We start from the raw sequence: 17,389 nt of genomic DNA, 5'->3' as shown, positions 1-17,389 counted from the left end.
GGTTGGGGATTGGGGGATTGGGGGCTTGAGGCACGGCCAGTTTTATGGCCATGTCCATGGCGCGGGGCATCTTCAAATGTTTGGTTTGCCCGCTGCTGATGCTTTTGCTGCTGCAACTTCTCTGATGATGATGTTTATTTGCATCACATTGAATGTGCAATGGGAAATTTCGTTGTTTTATGTCCTGCATATATTCGTTTTTCTTTTTTTTTTGTGTTTGTATTTTTGGGATTCGCTATTCGACTTATCGAATTGGCATCTGAATCGGATTTGGAATCAGCAATGCAATTGAAATCCGAATCTCAAATCTTGGTGAGAGGTGCGACTCACTTTCGCTTCCAGAGGCGCAAACTCTTTAGTTTTGCTTCTATTAATTCCCCATTTTTACACTCACTTTTATTTGCTACAATTATTTTTGTTTTAGAAAATCTTTTTACTCTAGAAAAAATATTGTTTAATAGTTATTTGGCTTTGCATGTTTTATTCTGGTTTAAGTAATAGTGAAATTATGTATATTTATACATCAAATTATTAGTATTTATTATTTATTTTTTATATTTATTTTAAATGTATTTGGAAAAAAGTTTTGTTCTTGCTTGTATAATAAGGAAATTATGTATAAATTTATTTGGAGATTTAGATTATTGTATAAAGACAGATTTTTTGAATAATTTAAATATTCAGTTGAAATTTAAAAATCTTAAATGTTTATGAAAATAGCTATCAAATTTTTAAATGGAATTGATTTTTGTAAATAATTGGATGGTAAAAAAAAAAATTTAAAACTATTTATTGCATATAATTTTGTATAAGATTAGTATAGAATTGAATACAAATTTAGAATGTAGAAATTTATTTTAATATTTCAATATACATATGTACATTTATTTTAGAAAATCATCTCACAAATAATTTTTAAGGCACGTCTCTAAAATTAACCTTTTAAAAAAGTGATTAAAATATTTCCAATTATCGAATAAATATGAATAATCTCAATTACCATCCATGTTTAATATATCAACACTCCAAATCTTAATTAATATGGAAATCTTTTTTACTTCTTTAATTTCTTAGTTGATTTTAATTGGATCATGCATACACTTTACGAAATTATATATTGATAAAATTTGCTTGTTTTGAAACATTATAATTTTCGCATTTCCTACGAACGATTTTCAAAATATTTTTATGCAATTTTCGCAAATTGCTTTCTCATGTTCAAAATATCATTTTCAAGTTTACCAAAAAATTGCAAAATGCTGTTGCCGCGACTTTTGCTGTTGTTGTTGCTGCAGCCGCTGTTGCCTTTGGTGCAGTTGCTTCATCGACAGTTGCAACTTTCAAACAAGTTTAGTACCTCTAGCTACAGCTCCAACTGCAACTCCAGCCTCAGCTTCAGCTTCAGTTTCAGCTTCAGCCGCGGCTCAGCTCAAGCTCAAGCTCAGGCTGGAGAGCCTGTCCAGCGGCCAAGTGCATTGTATTTGTATCCGGGGCTTCCGTCTCCATCTCCATCTCCATTTCCATCGTCATCGCCATCGCCAGCTCGATCTTGGTCTGCAGTCTCTGGGTCTGGGTCTTGATGGAGACCCGGCAGGAATTTTTGTTGCTGTTGTGGTTTTTTGTTTTTTTTTTATCTCTTCCCTGCAATTTTCCATGTTGTATCATTTTTGCTGTTGCTCAGTTTTTTTTTTTGGCTTTTTTCGGCAACGAAATTTTTCAATGCCTTTGCATGCAACTTTCGTTGGCTGCCATATTTATTTTGATTTTTTATTTTATTTACTGCTTTCAATGAGAAAACTTGCTTCGACTGCAAGTGTAATTGCAAATACATTTTATTTCAACATGTGTGTGTAAGTGTGTGTGTGCGTAGTGTTTTATGTACATAAATATTATTTAAAAAGTGAAAACTGAGCATGCAAATCGTAATACACAAATTGCACTCAAAAAGCAGAAAAAAAGAAGAGGAAAAAAGCGCTCAAAGCGCAGCGATTGAGTCATTGCAGTTTGTGGTGCTTTTGCATTGTTTTTGTTTTGTTTTTGGGGTGCATTAAACGGCAAATTGTTTCGTGGGATCAACACGCAAAGTGCGTTGATCTCGCGACGGCAGCAGCAGCTGCTTTTCTCTGCTCTGCTATGCTTGCTGCAGCAGCGCCAACGCTCAAAGCAACAGCAACAGCAACGCTTTTATTTAAGTTTACAAAAGTGAATGAATCCGAATACGCTGACGTCGACTGCAGCAGAGGAGAGGTTGAGTTTCGCGTAGGCGTTTGAGGCGTTTCATCCCTCCCTCTCTCTATCTCTCTCTCCACACTCTACTGAAAATAGCTCAATGTGGGTAACAATTAACAATTTATTAATTAGTCAGCTGCTGTGTATGTGAATCATTGCCAAAAGGCACCAAGGCTGTGTACTTCTGTGTGTGTGTGTGTGTGTGTTTTGGGCTCACTCAACTCAAAGCCAGCGCGCTACTCCAATTCACTCCACTCACTTTACACTTCGCACTCATTTCACTCTTCACTCAACGCGAAAGCAAAAGCAAAACAAAATTTTTTGCCAGCCGTTGACGTTTGCCGTTGCCGTTGGATTTTTTTTTGTTGCTCTTCGCTGCGCTGCGCCGCTTTACAATGCATTCGTATAAGTGTGTGTGTGAGTGTGTGCGTGTGCCAGTGAGTGAGTGTGGCTGTGTCTGAGTCTGTGAGCTGTACGTGTGAACTCTGCTTTTGACCGACGGAGGCAATGTTGTTCGTTGACCTTTCCCAAGTGTTGCTGTTACTCTTGCTGTAGTTGTTGTTGTTGTTGTTGTTGCCATGAAAGGAGTGCGAACTGCGAGAGCGCGTCGTCGTAAGTTGTGGGCGCACTTCTCTGTTATTGTTGTTGTAGTTACGCAGCGTCATGCTTTTGTTTCATATTTCGGCAAAAGTTTCCTTGGTCATTAAACTCTTTTTTTTTTAATGCAACGACCTTCCATGCGATCGACGGCACGAATTTCAATTGAAGTCAAGTCAGTTGCTGTTGCTGTTTTTTTTTTTTTTTTGTGAAGAAGTTATCGCGTTATTGAAATTGAATTCGTTGGCGGAGACCGAAGTGGAGCCATTAAGGCCTGGCTTGGCTAGGTTATTGTGTTAGTGCCTTGAATGTGAGCACTGAACCCGGCTTTAAGTTTTTTTTTTTTTTTTTTTTTTGGTCTGTGCGGGGGGCTTCCAAAATAATACAAAAACTTCACCTCATTGGTTGAAGGTCCACATATTGAACTTTTAAGTATGGCCAAGTTAAGCTTGTTATTCTGCTCGAGGCGAAACAAGCATATAAATAAAAAACTACTAATAACAACAATCTGTACATATTAAATGCTTGATTAAAATCGCGCAAAAGTGCAAAAAAGTAAATGGTATAAATTCAAAGACATACTACGACAATTACCTCATGCATAATAACTTTTATTTTTGAAATCATTTCACAATGAAAAGTAAAATTGTACCGCTACGCTCGCCTGCAATGGCAGCGCCAAACAGCAACAAAAACAACAAAATGCAGCACGTTTGAATGAAGTCACAGTCAAACGTAAGAGAAAAGAGCGAAAGTTTCTTAAGAGCACAGCTTAAGCAAATGCTCTCCAACTCACACACACACACATTCGTGCCAGTTGACTCGCTCTCTCGGTCTCGCGTATTGCAATGGCCGCTCAAAAAGCTCACATCATGACAGCGCCATTGTGTGTGAGAGAGCGGCGACTGCAGTCGCTTTACTAACTGCAAACTGCAAGTGATCTCAGAGAAATGTGCAACTGTGCGTCTGTGTGTGTGAGTATGCGCGCGCTTTACTGTAAATATTTTTTTCGCACTGCATTTTGCCGGCGCGCTTTTGCAAAGTTTTCGTCTAATATAAATGTGTCTGCATTTGCTTGTATTGGTGTGTGTGTGTGTCTGTAGTATGCACGTGCATGTGTATGCGAGCGTGTGTGTGTTTGTTTCAGCGACTAACTTGTTTCTGTTGTTGCTGTCGTCGTCGACGTCGTCGCATTCGACTTTTCAATGAGTCAATCCTTGAAATGTTGACTTCCTGATACGCATATGACTATTGAACAAGTTTGCTTTGTTAGATTTTTTGAAGGTTGCGTATTTTATACAAACACACGCACATGCAGCGAGTATGCGAGTATGTGCATATGTGTGTTTGTATATTTTATAGTTAGATATGCCTTTTGCCTTTTGCTTTTGCGTTTTGTTTTGCTTTTTCATTTGCTGCTGCTTTTTGTTTTTGTCTAAGGTTAGTAGCGCTTGACTATTCTGTTTTTAATAGTATTACGAGCATGTATTTTATTTTTTTGAATTTACAGTTTAGCGACAATAACAACAACAAGAACAACAATAGGCGCGACATTTAAGATTTTTCTATGCTCTTATTAGACATACTTATAGATCTTATGTGTGTATGCATGTGTGTGTGTGTGTGTGTGTGTGTGTATCTATCGCATGTCTCTATCTCATGCATCTACACATGTCTCTTGTCTTATTTTATTTGTTTTTTCTTTTCTTATGCCACTCGGCGAATCACACTATTTATGGGCAGTGAATAATTTTTCCATTTAACATATGAATTTATGGTTATTTCATGAAATTTATTAGAATGCACAACGAACGTTGCGCCCAGTTTTAGTTTAGTTCTTTGTTAGTTTTTAGTTTTTCAGTTGTTTTTTGCAGTTTGTCATTTATACTCGAAAAAAAAAAACATCGCTTCAACACCTCGATCGCATTCTTAGCCCCTTAATTAAAACTTATTTTGCTTTTTTTTTTATTTTATGTATTTTTTCGGGTATGTTTGACTGAAGGTTAATCGGTTAACTTCAGTCCATTCTGTTTAGAGCTTTTATTGCATAAATAGTGTGTGACGACAAACTGAAGAATTTAACACAAAGAAGTCGCAAAGCGAAGAATATGTTGTTATTTTTTTGTTTTGTTATTTTGTAGTACAATTATAGTTTTATAATCTGCGTAGTTGCTTTAATATCATTTATATCTTACAATGAGCACTTTATGTAGTATTTTTGTTTACTTGAATTCCTTTCGCATGAAGCATTAATATTTGTTTTGGTAGAAATTATATGTACATATAAATATTATTAGAACTATTAATAGAAGTAATCATATTTATTATGTGAACAACTATTATAAATATATTATAATAATGAGGTATTCATATTTATTTTATTTAGTTATTATGTGAATAAATATTGTAATAAATATATTTATTTATTTTTACTTAAATTTAAATATGTAATTCGCTTCAAAAGCAAAATGTAAATGCAAATGCAAATGCGCTTTGTGTCAATGTGCCTGGAGCAGCTTTCAGTAATGAACGCATGTACCGTTAAAGCGAGCTTAGACAGCCGACGATCTTGAGCTCCCTTCGCTACACACACATACACACACACAATTGCACTTACTTTGTAAAGCTTACAAATGTGCGTGCAACAACAACATTCGCTACGCCCTTGGCGTAAACAACCTGTAACAACAAAAATACCCTACGAGCCGCACATTAGTGGGCATTAGCGACTCAAGGGTTGTCTACGTTTATTGTCTAGACCCGAGTAGCGTAGCAGGTGGGGAGGCGGGCGGGGGGAGAACTATTCGACCTTAAACTTGAATCGATCAGAAGAGAAGGTTACAAGCAAAAGGCGAGAATAAAGCTAACTAATCGACTTGCCATGCAACAACTATTTTCGCTTTTTGTTGCGGTTCGAAATAGAAACAGAAAAAACAAAATCGAAAAATAAAAATACTAGAGAAAAATGATTTTCGAGGAAGGTTACAAAAAAATGCCCACTTGCTAAACTGTATTGTTGTTGTTGTATTAGTTTGATAAATTTTTGATTCGATTTGTATGAATGACTAAGTGTTAAATGGTGAGCAACGATTAAAATAAAGTTAGCTTAATTAGCTAAAGGACGCAGTCGACATCGATTACAAATTATGTATGTAAATAAATATGTGAATGATTTTGTAGATTTCCAGTTAAGAACAATGCGAGCAGATGACCTTGAAACATCTGCAATGCCTTCAGATAATCTTTCAACACCTGTCCGAGTGACTCCACATCAGTAAATTATACATACATACATACATACATACATATATGTTTAAACACATACATATTTTTATGGCTGATGCGAAAAGTTAATCTTGCAAGCGACAAAGTCGGAAGTAGCTAAATGTTGCAAAAGCTCTTGCCAAGCAGCAACAACAATAAGAATCAGAATAACAACAATAACATTAAGCTGGCTAAAAAGCGATCTTGAGCGGAACATAAATAATATTTTGTTCAATGAAATATAATTGGTGTTGTTGTTGTTGTTGTTTAAGCGACTCGTGCTATGTTCTTCACGCACACACTCACGCTCTTGGAGCTGCATACAAATTATAAAACGAAAGCTTTTATTTTTATACAATTTTTATACGTAGCCATGACAGTGTGAGAAGGTCACGACGATGCACACACACACACACAACCACAGCACGAATAGACACGCACACATACATGTATGCATAAGTAGTAGACATAGCAAATGCCCAGCAACAACTACAATACAATAAAAGCTACAAGAGAAGTAAGAGTAAAAACACCAGTCGAAACATATTTACGCAGTAAATGAGCATCAACAAAGACGCCGGCGCTCGTCGCTCTATCGCACCCTGCTGTCAACTGACTTGCGCCCTCTACACATTGCCCTCTCGCTCTGCCCCACGCAAAAACTTTGCCGATCAACTCTTTGCACCTTGTTGTTGTCTCACGCTTTGCTTTGCTTTGGTGTTGTTCGTGTTGTTGCTTAGAGAGCGCAAGTCAAACGCATTTTTGTCAGCTACTATTTGCGTAGCTTTTGTGTTCTTGTGACTAGGCAATGCAAAAAAAAGCTTCACTGCAGGCGAAAGCTCTGTTAATATGTGCATACATAATGCTTGCTATGAGTGTGCAAATGTAATATGTTAATATGTATGCAAATATTGGTATTGTGAGCTGGCAACTTAAAGTTAAGCATCGCTAATGAAAGCAACATAATGAATTGAAATCGAATTGAAATTGACATTAATCGGTTTATCTTGTTTTTTTCTTTTTTTCTTATTGCAGAGGCCACCACGCAGCGAGCATAGATAAGAGGGGGGAGACTGCAACGGGGGACGACAACTCTCTCTCTCTCTCGCTCCCTCTAAATGCCTCGGCGCACGTTCAAACACCATAAATGCGTGCCCAAAGCAGAAAACTGGGAACACATGCAAATTTGGTCAATGTCAGCCATGTTGCTAATGACAATAAAAGTTTATACTTGTACATCTATCGCATACGTTGTAAAATAAAACAAAGACAGAGACGTCTCCTCTTCCAACAACAACAAAATCAACAACAACAAAATCAAAGTTATCAGCTCCCCATTCCTGCTTCGTCTTCAAACAAAAAAAATTACTAGCGGGACAACAAAAATTGTAATTAAAGCAACAACTTTAATTCGCAATCAAATTTTTTTTTTGGATAACTTTACACTGCCTTTTGTGGATAATCAAAAAGAAAACAAAACTGTACTTTATACAAAATAGTTATATAGAACATATATACAAACTATTATTAACAAACAAAATCAAAAATATTTACAACTCGTTACGCTGCAGTTCATAAATATATTTATATTTGGTGAGTAAAGTAAACTAACTAATTTTTTTATAATAAATAATAATATTAAAGTAAGCGAAGACAACTATTTAACAGATAACATAAAGAAAAATCAAACCCATAGTTTGATAGAAACTAAGCTAAAAATTTTGATTGTAAGGATTGACTATAAAAAGTATATAGAATATAGAAGTATATAGAATATCTGCTGTTATCGTTCCATTTAATGATTTATTTCTTATAAATCTCTTTTATTTTAAATACTTATCGAAACAGATCCAGTTTAAACTACATTCCAAAAGTTTGACAATAGTTTTTCTTTGAATACTCAAAGTTGCATTCAACAAAAATATGTAAAAATGTGAGCAAAAGCTAAAGTGCATAGCCTAGCATAGCTAATGCATTTGAAAAGTGTCAATTCGGAACAGTTTCGTCATCAAAACTATATTTAACAAAATTGCATAGTCGCAATAAAATTCCATTCAGCTCGCACAAAAACATAAAAAGTTATTTTTAGAGACTCTTCATTGAAAATTTTGACATAAAGCAAATTTAAATACCCTTGATACTTTAAAGAATTTATTCCTGTGAAGAAGTTACCCTGATTTACTTTTTCCTTTTTCTATTATATTTGAATGCTATAGAAACTTCCAAAGTTTCATTTATATTTCTATAAAGTTTTCCGCTCAAATGGAATCACTGAAAGAGAATAAAACAAATATATATTAGAATGGATTGATAGCATTGTTACATTGTCAACAGCAACAATAGACTTTAATAATAATAAAAGTGAATATTATCAGCAGTTCAATAGTAATTAATTTGCATTAGATTGCAAAGAACGCATTAATCAGACGATTAAATTTCATGCATATAAAGATTCACAATATAACTCAAAAATCTGCACTTGTCTTAACTTTTACTTGTTTTCGCTGCTTCGTCGGCACTTCGTCTACACTTCGGCTGTCTTCGGGCAGCATTGAAGAGCGTCGGCAGCACCCCTTCAAGTTCCCCCTTCGACACTCTACACTTTGAGCCGCGCCCATTTGCATGCTGAGAATACACACGTCTAGTATTTTGATCATAGAGATGTGTGCATGTATTTTTTTTTTTTTTTTTGTTCAGCGAGCACCAGGAAGTGCTCTAAGCTCAATGTGAACGAGTCTCGTAGAGTTGGTGGGAGGAGGAGAGGATGGAGGGGGGCAAATCAATCTACTGTTGACTACGTTGTGGCTAATCAAAGATTGTGTATACGCACCGTTGCACTGTTATTAGAGAAAAGCAAAGGCAATATTTTGCATAAACGTCGCAACATCTTAGTAATCATTGGTGGCGGCGGCGGCACCAGAAGATGGCAACTGTGGCGCCACTTTACAACAGCAACAACAACAACTGCAACAACAACAACTGCAACAAGCAACATTTCTAATGCAAACGAAAGGCTTGTTGTTGCTTTTCTTTGGCTTTTCTTTCAAGTTTTCTTCTTCTACTGAACTTGCAGGCAGAAAAGTGAATAGCCGCCAGCTGCTGCTGCTGCTGCTGCTGCTTGTATTGAATAATGGAAAACGAGTTTTCCGCGCCGCATGCGCATCACCAAGAAAAAAACAGGCATGCAATGGAAAAACCAAAGCAGCGCAGGCGCAGCGCAGCGCAAGCAGCGACGCCAGCAGAGCGACGCAAGCAGCGCAATGCTGTAATGTCGATTATTGTTGTTGCTCACTCTCTCTCTCCCTCTCACTCTCGCTCGCTTCGCTTGCGTTGTTGTTGCTGCTGTGCTTTCAAGCTCGACGTCGCCGTAGTTCAATGTTAACGAACTTTTTGCGACTTGCAGTTGCTGCTTTTTCGCTGCTTTTTCGCTGCTTTTTCGCTGCTTTGTCGCTGCTGCTGCTGCAGTTGTGTTGTTGTTAGACTTTCACTTGCAATGGATTTGGCAGCTTAGAGAGAGCGAAATGCAACAGCAAAGCAACTGCAGCAAAAAACTTGTTGTTGTTGTTGTTGCTTTGCATGCAGTTCAATAACATGTTATGTAAAAAGCATTTTTCCAAAGTTGTTTTTGTTTTCGCTGCTGTTGCGGCTGCTGCTTGTTTTGGTTTTTCTTTTTCTTTTTTGTTTCTTTTCTTTCGCTGCAAAAGAGTCTTTTGTTTTCTTTGCTGTTGCAGCTGTTGCACATTTAACCCAACCCCCGCAACACCCTTCAGGGCTCTCCTCTCTGTCCGTCTGTCTGTCCGTCTGTCTTATGTTGTAATTCGCAATTTGAAATGTTATTGAACTTTAAATGAAATTAACTTTGATTCAACAGCAGCAGCAACAACAACAAAAACATACACAAATTTTTGTTATAACCGGAAGCATAAAATGCATACACAGCAATAATATTTAAACAATGCAATGCAACAGCGACTTTCCATCATCTTTTTTTCAGTTTTCAGTTTTTATTTCATCTCTCATCATTATTAACCTCATCCTCAATTTTCTGTTGTTTGGGTTGCGAATCAGTCATCAGAAATTATGGTAACTTTACATGTAACATCTATGCAATTAAAGCGTCTAATTGTTACGAATTTTTCTTGTACATGCGACTAGGAAAAGTTTAATGAAAGAGAATTGAAATATTATTCATATAATATAATATAGAAATGTTAAGATAAGGAATTGAATGAGGTTTCTTACAAAATATTCTTTAAAACAATAAAAAGAAGTGAGTAGATTTCTAGAAATGCAACGGAAATTAATTATAATTTTTAATTTTGATATTTAAAACATTTTTGGAGAAAGATATAATCCTATATCATATAAATAAAAGGAACTGATAATTCCAATTAATTTACAATACTTTTGAAGCAATGAAATCATCAGTATGTCAGCTAAAAATCCTAAAAGCTTACTTTAATCAAATAAAAGATAGTAACTATATTCTCAGATAGTCTTAGAATCTCAGAAAATCTTAAATAATAACTTTCCAACTATACTTAAGATATTGAACCTTCAATTTATGAACTGAAATAACACACATATTTAAACACAAATATTTAAATTAATCCAATGCTAATCATTTTCTTGTTTCATTTCAGATTTTAATCAAAACAACAGCAGAACGGAAAAAACCCAAATAAATAAAAACAAAATAAAACTCTTAACAAATTTAAACCAAAATAATATTAGTAATCACATAACAAAACTGATATACATAATACGTTATACGCATAGTAATTAATCGAATTTTCAAAGTGTTCTTATTTTTTTACAACAACTTTTTTTTTGGTTTTAAATGACAAACGTCCAAAATCAAACAAAAGACTACACATTTTACCTACAAAAATAAATCAATTAATATATATATACAACAAAAAAAAACTTTATATACAAAATATATAATCGGAAACCAAACCAAAACCGTCTTATAAAAAAGTGCCTAACAAAATTATATATTTGAAAAAAACAAAAAAAAATTTTGTGTGAAAACTTCAAATTTGTGTGATAAGGAGAAGGAAACTTTTATAAATTTGTGCAGTAGTTAAACTAGAATAGCCCTTAGGGTACTATATATATATACCAATATATATATACATACATAAATATATTTTCAAGTGAAGGGGCAAAAGGAAACGGCTACACGCTGGCAGTTAACAGTATTTGCAGTGGAGGCTTTGCCCTATCAGCGATGCCATTTATCGATGACGCATTGCTCTGGTGTCCGGATAACGATGGTCGTCTTGTTGGTGGTCTAGATTTGGCAACATGCATTGCGGTATGAACTCTACACACAACCGACTATCGATATATATATCGCTATATAAACTATCGCTGTTGTCAACTCTCAACTCTAAACTTGTTGTGTCTATTTTGTGTTTTGCTTTTCTATAGGATGATTCCACGGTCAATGCTGAAAACATCAATCCCACGGTGCAAACAAACGCTTTACAACAACAACAGCAACAACATCAACTGCAGCTACATCAACATCAACAGCAACAACAACAACAGCAGCAGCAGCTACAACAACAGCATCAACAGTTACAACAACAACTGCAACAACAAGCTGTGGGCAATCAGGAGCTTAACGGTTCGGCGGCGCGGAATGTGAACGTTGTGTTGGAGCCACTGTGCGGCAGCGACTCCTCCGATGAGCTTTTTCGCACGCTCTCCGAGAGCAACTTTGAGATCGAGAGCCTGCTGTCGGATTTGGCGACCGTTGAGGTCAAAGTCGAAAATGTACATGCGACAACAACAAAAATCAGAGACAAGTTTAAACTACTACACACACATACATACACATTGATTCGCTCACTCTCTCTCTCAGTCACAAACACACACACATTTACTAAAAGCTTTTGCGCAGGACTCTCTCTTGCTCGCTCTCTCTTTATCACTCAAATGAACAGTTAACCTTTTATGTATTTATATTGTGTTTTCCTTTTGCTCTTTTCTTCCCCCAACACACAAAAATCTTTTTGCTTTTGCTTCTTTTTGTTCTATGCTATTATCTTTCCTAGGAGGAGAACAACAACAATGTGATCAACGATAATGACTTTGCGTCCGCCGTTGTCGTTGCCAGCGATGATCTGCTTGCCAAAGAGAATGTCCAGTTAAGTGTCCAGGGATTGGTCGAGTCGGCCCTGGGCGCCAGTCTAGCCGATAGCAACAACACCAATGGCCAGGCGGCGTTGCTTGGCTTTGGCTCCAACTCGGGCAACAACAACAACAACAATTCAGCAGCAGCAAAGCGAACAGGTGAATAAACAATATATTCGAATTGTATCTTTGATATTTATTTGATTTTATGTTCAGGCTTTCTGCTTCCTTGTGATTTGCTCAATAACAACAACAACAACAATAGCAGCAGCAATGGAGATTGCACGCCGGACGAGTCACGTTTTGTGACTGTGACCAGCGCCTCAGCGAATCCATTGCTGGTGGAGAAGCTGATGTCCAAATGCCTAAACATTGATAAGCGGCTGGATAAACTGGACGGTAAGTCAACTTTCAAATTTACTCTTTACTCTCAGTTGTTTCAAATTTGCTTTCAAATTGCGCGCGCATAAACGTGAAGTTGGCTGCAACTGCTTGACGTTAAGTTGGCAGCACGCAGTTTCGAACACACGCGAAGTTGGCTGCGTTCGAAATTCGAAAATGGTTGTGCAAGCGCTGTGCACAGTTTTGCAATCGCTGTAGCCAATTGGATAGGTGCGTGTCTTGGCTAAGTTAAGACAGTTTTCGAAGTGGTTCGCATATGTAGCTAATTTTTCGAAATGGTTTGTGTACGTGCTAGCATATCAATATTTTCGAACCTGTGCTGAATGGGGTGGTAACATTAGCTAAAGCTGGGTGGAGACATTTAATTTGATTAAATCTACGCATTTAAAAGTATTAAAAAAATTATTTGCTGCATAAGCGCAAGTGTCATAATTTTTAATGCCAACGAGTATTGCGAGCGTCTCGTCGCGCCCGTCGAGACAAAACAACTAAAAGGGCCAGTCACTTGTGCTTATATTAAATCCCGACAGGATGTACCTACCCTACACAACCCCCTCGACACCCTCCCGCACACAATTAATAAGCGTCTATTGACACGAAAGCAAACACAAAGCGACGACGGGTTCTGAGAAATGGCTGTCGCTGTAGCGCACACACACATACACAGAGGAGACTTAGCAGCTACATACAAACGCACAAACATAGGCAATAACCCACTCCCGAGACAGCAACCGAGAGCGTAGACAGCAACCCTCAAACCACTCACTTAGTTGACTCTGCGGGCACCTACTTCCTTTTCTAAAAAGGCCACACACAAAAACCCAGACAGAGCTCAGCGCGGAGAAGCGGGGCAGCGGCAGAATGTTTCGGCTGCGTTGTTGTTGTTGTTTTTGTTGCTGCCTGTTTCGGGTTTCATGTTTCCTTCAGTTGGGCAAGCGAAGCCAAGTCAGACACAAATGCCGTCTCTTCCCTCCCGCCCCCCTTTGGGCAGGTCAATAAATTTTGCGTGTGGAAATTGTGCGCTTCAAGGTCAAAAGGATATTGCCACTGTGGGCTGAACGTTGGCGTCGCAACGCGACAGCGACAGCGACTACATTTCTGTGTGTAGGAAACGTTTTGCATTTGTATTGGGCACGCACACACACACATAGACAGAGACGGAGATAGAGGCACGCATGCAGACAAAATGGCGGCCCACACTCCACACGCCAAATAAAAAAAAAAAGCTTTCGTCGTCAACCATTTTGTGTGCGTGCCTGGGAGAAGCAAAGAAAGAAAGAGTGTGAGCGAGACGCAAGACAAGTTTTATATGCCTCTCTTTGCCGTTCTCCTGTCTTCGTCTGGATGAGTTGTGTGCGTGTGTGTGTGTGTGTGTGTTGTTTGGGCGGCTGCTTTCCGGCAACCTTGAACTTGAAATTTTCGTTCGAGTTCAGCCATAAAAAAGAAACAGACATAAAAATGGGCGCAATCATCATTGTGGAGAGAGGGAGACAGCGACAGAGAAAGAAAGAGAGAGAGAGCGAGCGAGAGGCTACTTGACAGGCGCTAGACGACTTTGCCGTTTGCTTTTGGGCTGTGGGCTGTGGGCTTGGGTCGTGTCCTGTGTCTTGCTGAGTTCAAGCGCCGCATAAGCATTGAACTTTAATTTTGCAGTTTCAAGGATAACCCTGATGAGTGGGCACCTTTTTTTTCGTCTTCTCGCCAACGAATTTGCCCAATCACTGACGGCGACGCCAACGTCGACGTCGACTGCACAAAGCGACAACAATGACAACAACAACAACAATAGCAACAGCGTCTCTAACAAGCCGTTGACATTGTAAACGGCCAACGACGGATGACGACGACGACGGCGGCTGCAAAGATTGTTCACTTTTGTTTAGAGGGTTCAGCATCAGTCCAAGGTTCTATTGCGGCCAGCCAGCCAGCCAGCCTCTCCTCTGCTGCCCCTTTTGGCAAAAAATTAGTCTTTATTTCGCTTTTGCTTAAACTGCAAAGCTGCGAATGCGAATGCGACACACGACACACGCAGTTGTGGCAAGTGGCAAGTGGCAAAGCAAAGCGACCGGCGGCGACTTGGCCACGTTATTAATGTCAAGGGGTTCCACACACGACCATAGTCGCAGCATTATAGCCATCTAGCCATAGACGTCAACATCGACATCGACATAGACATCGGCAACGGCTTCGCCACAGTTTCAATTTGAAAAGTGCGTTAGTTTCTGCGTTGTGCGTTCTGCGTTTATTACTTGGTCCGCTCACTTCAGGGCTGGCTGCTAAGATTTGCGCAGCACTTCAACTTCCCAAGGTTCTAAAGAATATATGTTCTAAGAATATAAGATATAAATAAATGCTCAATTAACTTCTTGGAAACTAAACAAAGTTTTAGGAATTATTGCGGCTTTTCTTTTAATTATGTTAGTGAGAGATAGAAATGAGATAGATAGAACTTAATTTAAGAGTACTTAATCTATTAAAATATCATTTTTAATTTTCTTTTTTTTTTGATAATAGAAAACTTTACTAAATGTTGATTCCTAAGCAAAATTACATTTAACATTTCATCCTTAAAATATACTTTATTATCTTTAGCAAATTTTCTCTAATCTAGATTTTTTAACAAAATAACATTTAACATTTTTTAATGAGATATACTTTAATGTGATTAGGACAATTTTCTTTAATTTGATTCTTTAGCAAATACGAGAGTTTAGAACTATAAAATATCTAATATTTCTTAAACTAATATTTTATATTATAAATGAGTTTTAAAAGTTCTCAGTTCGCAATAATATATTATTTTTATTAGGACAATTTTCCTTATTTTGATTCATTAGCAAATAGAACTTTAAAATATGAAACATTTTATTAATAATTTATTATTTACTTTCATGCTAATATTTCATATTTTTAATCAGTTCTTAAAAGTCTTAGCTCCCAATTTATTTAATTTTTTCATTAAACCATTAAAAATTTCGAACTATGTTCTAGGCTACAAAAAGTATTCTTCAATTTAATATTCGAATTTTAAAATATAATTTTAGGATGTAAAAAGTATAGTTAGATGCATTCAGATTGATTTTTAGATGTTATGTAATCATTAATAGAAAATTATTTACTTTCATACCAATATTTCATATTCTCAATTAGTTCTAAAAAATTCAAAATAAATCAAATTTGTGTTATTTTATTATTATCACTAACAATTTAGAACTATGTTCTAGGCTACAAAAAGTATTCATCAATTTATTATATCCCCTTAAAATATAATTTTAGGATGTAAAAAGTATAGTCAGATTCATTCAGTTGAATTTGAAGATGTTATTTAGTGATTATCCATTCATTTGCCAATTTCTAAATTGCAGTCAAAAGAGATAAAAATATATTTCCAGCAGTCTCATTCTGAGACTTCTGCTCGTTCATTCAATAATTGTTTCCTGCTCTTAAAATTGTCTTTTAATTAAATTCACAAAATTCGCAGCTATGCAAATTTATTTATAGAACTGCGAATGTTTTTCGTGCTGCGGCTATAATTTTTCTCGCAGACAAATTCAAAACAAAAACAAACAATTAGTTTTAATTTTCTTGCTTTAGAATTTTCGAATTTACTAAAAATAAATGTGTGCATTTTTATCGCAAATATATTAATAGACAATGCAAGATGGATAATTAAGTTTGACATGCCTCAAATTACGAAATAAAAGCTTCTAATGACTTATTTAATTAATTATTGAGTGTATTTCAGTATTCATTTATTGTTTATTCAATTGCTTGCACTTTTTTCTGCAACGAATTCTCCTTGAACCTTCCTCGAATCGATTTGCTCGATGAATTAAATTTACTCGCTCGATTTTCGTTGTTCGTTTTTGTTTTTTGCCCATCCCTGGTGCACTTTGGCTGTTGATTAGTTAACTGCCATTTTTCTATTCTAGTTGGCAATTGCCAAGTGCTTTTATGCTTTTAGCCATGGCTCATGGCTACAGCAACAACAACAACAATGTTGCACGCATTTCTTGGCTGCAATTTGAATTTCAAATCGTGTCGCGCTTTTCGAAAATGTGCGTTGTTATAGCCAAATCAGGATTTCTGCGTGTCCCCCTAACGACAATTGCAATTACAACTAAAGCAACAGTCTAAGCAAAAGCAACAACAACAACTGCAACTGCTAGTGAAACAAACAACAACTAACAACAACAACAACTAACGATGTCAGGGGCGTTCATTTGTCCATTGCCAGGCAGCGAACCGGGCCGAGCACGTCACTGTCACCACCGTCACCGCCGTCTAAGCGTCACACCTCCCCTTCCCCTCACCTTGCTCCCACCCCTTCCCACCACCTTACCCCTCCCCCTTGAACTGCCTGCCATTGCCTCAAGTGCAAAACGTTGCCACTGCAAAATGCACTTTGCAATTTTGTTGATTGGTGGATTGGCAATTGTTGTTTATATTTTTCTTATTTTTTGTTTTTTTTTTTTGTAGCTTGCGCTTTTTCAGTTTTCTTGCTTATTTATCTCGTTTTATTTTTCATGCATTTGTTTGGCGACTTATCTAAAATTGTTCGTTTGTTTTTCTGTTTTTTTTTGTCATTTTATTTGCGTCTTGTTAGTTTTTTTGCACGCAAGACGCAGGTGACCGCTGGGTTCAAGTTTTAACGGATATCATTTGAATACCCAGCAGAGTGAGTGATTTTGTGGGGTAGTTGGGTTTGGAGAAGCAAGTGGAATTAAGTGAAGAAGAAGCAAGGCATAAACAT

General features: G+C 36.9%; 1 protein-coding gene across 1 annotated transcript in view; it reads left to right on the top strand.

Annotated features, from left to right (window-relative positions):
• Nucleotides 1–7,462: 7,462 nt before the first annotated feature.
• The window catches only part of LOC117567933 (ecdysone-induced protein 74EF), a 49,103-nt gene continuing 39,176 nt past the window's right edge, over nt 7,463–17,389 (top strand). Inside the window, exons 1-5 of the mRNA XM_034248222.2 lie at nt 7,463–7,683; nt 10,734–11,410; nt 11,527–11,874; nt 12,156–12,393; nt 12,451–12,633. Of these exons, the coding sequence (XP_034104113.1) occupies nt 11,324–11,410; nt 11,527–11,874; nt 12,156–12,393; nt 12,451–12,633 (856 nt within the window). The 5' untranslated portion in view covers nt 7,463–7,683; nt 10,734–11,323. The remainder of the gene's footprint in view (nt 7,684–10,733; nt 11,411–11,526; nt 11,875–12,155; nt 12,394–12,450; nt 12,634–17,389) is intronic.

The sequence above is a fragment of the Drosophila albomicans genome, chromosome 3 (genome assembly GCF_009650485.2).
Source record: "Drosophila albomicans strain 15112-1751.03 chromosome 3, ASM965048v2, whole genome shotgun sequence".
In the NCBI taxonomy this organism is placed as follows: Eukaryota; Metazoa; Arthropoda; class Insecta; order Diptera; family Drosophilidae; genus Drosophila; species Drosophila albomicans.
Note: the sequence above shows the minus strand (reverse complement) of the source record. Positions and strands in the feature narration are given on the sequence as shown.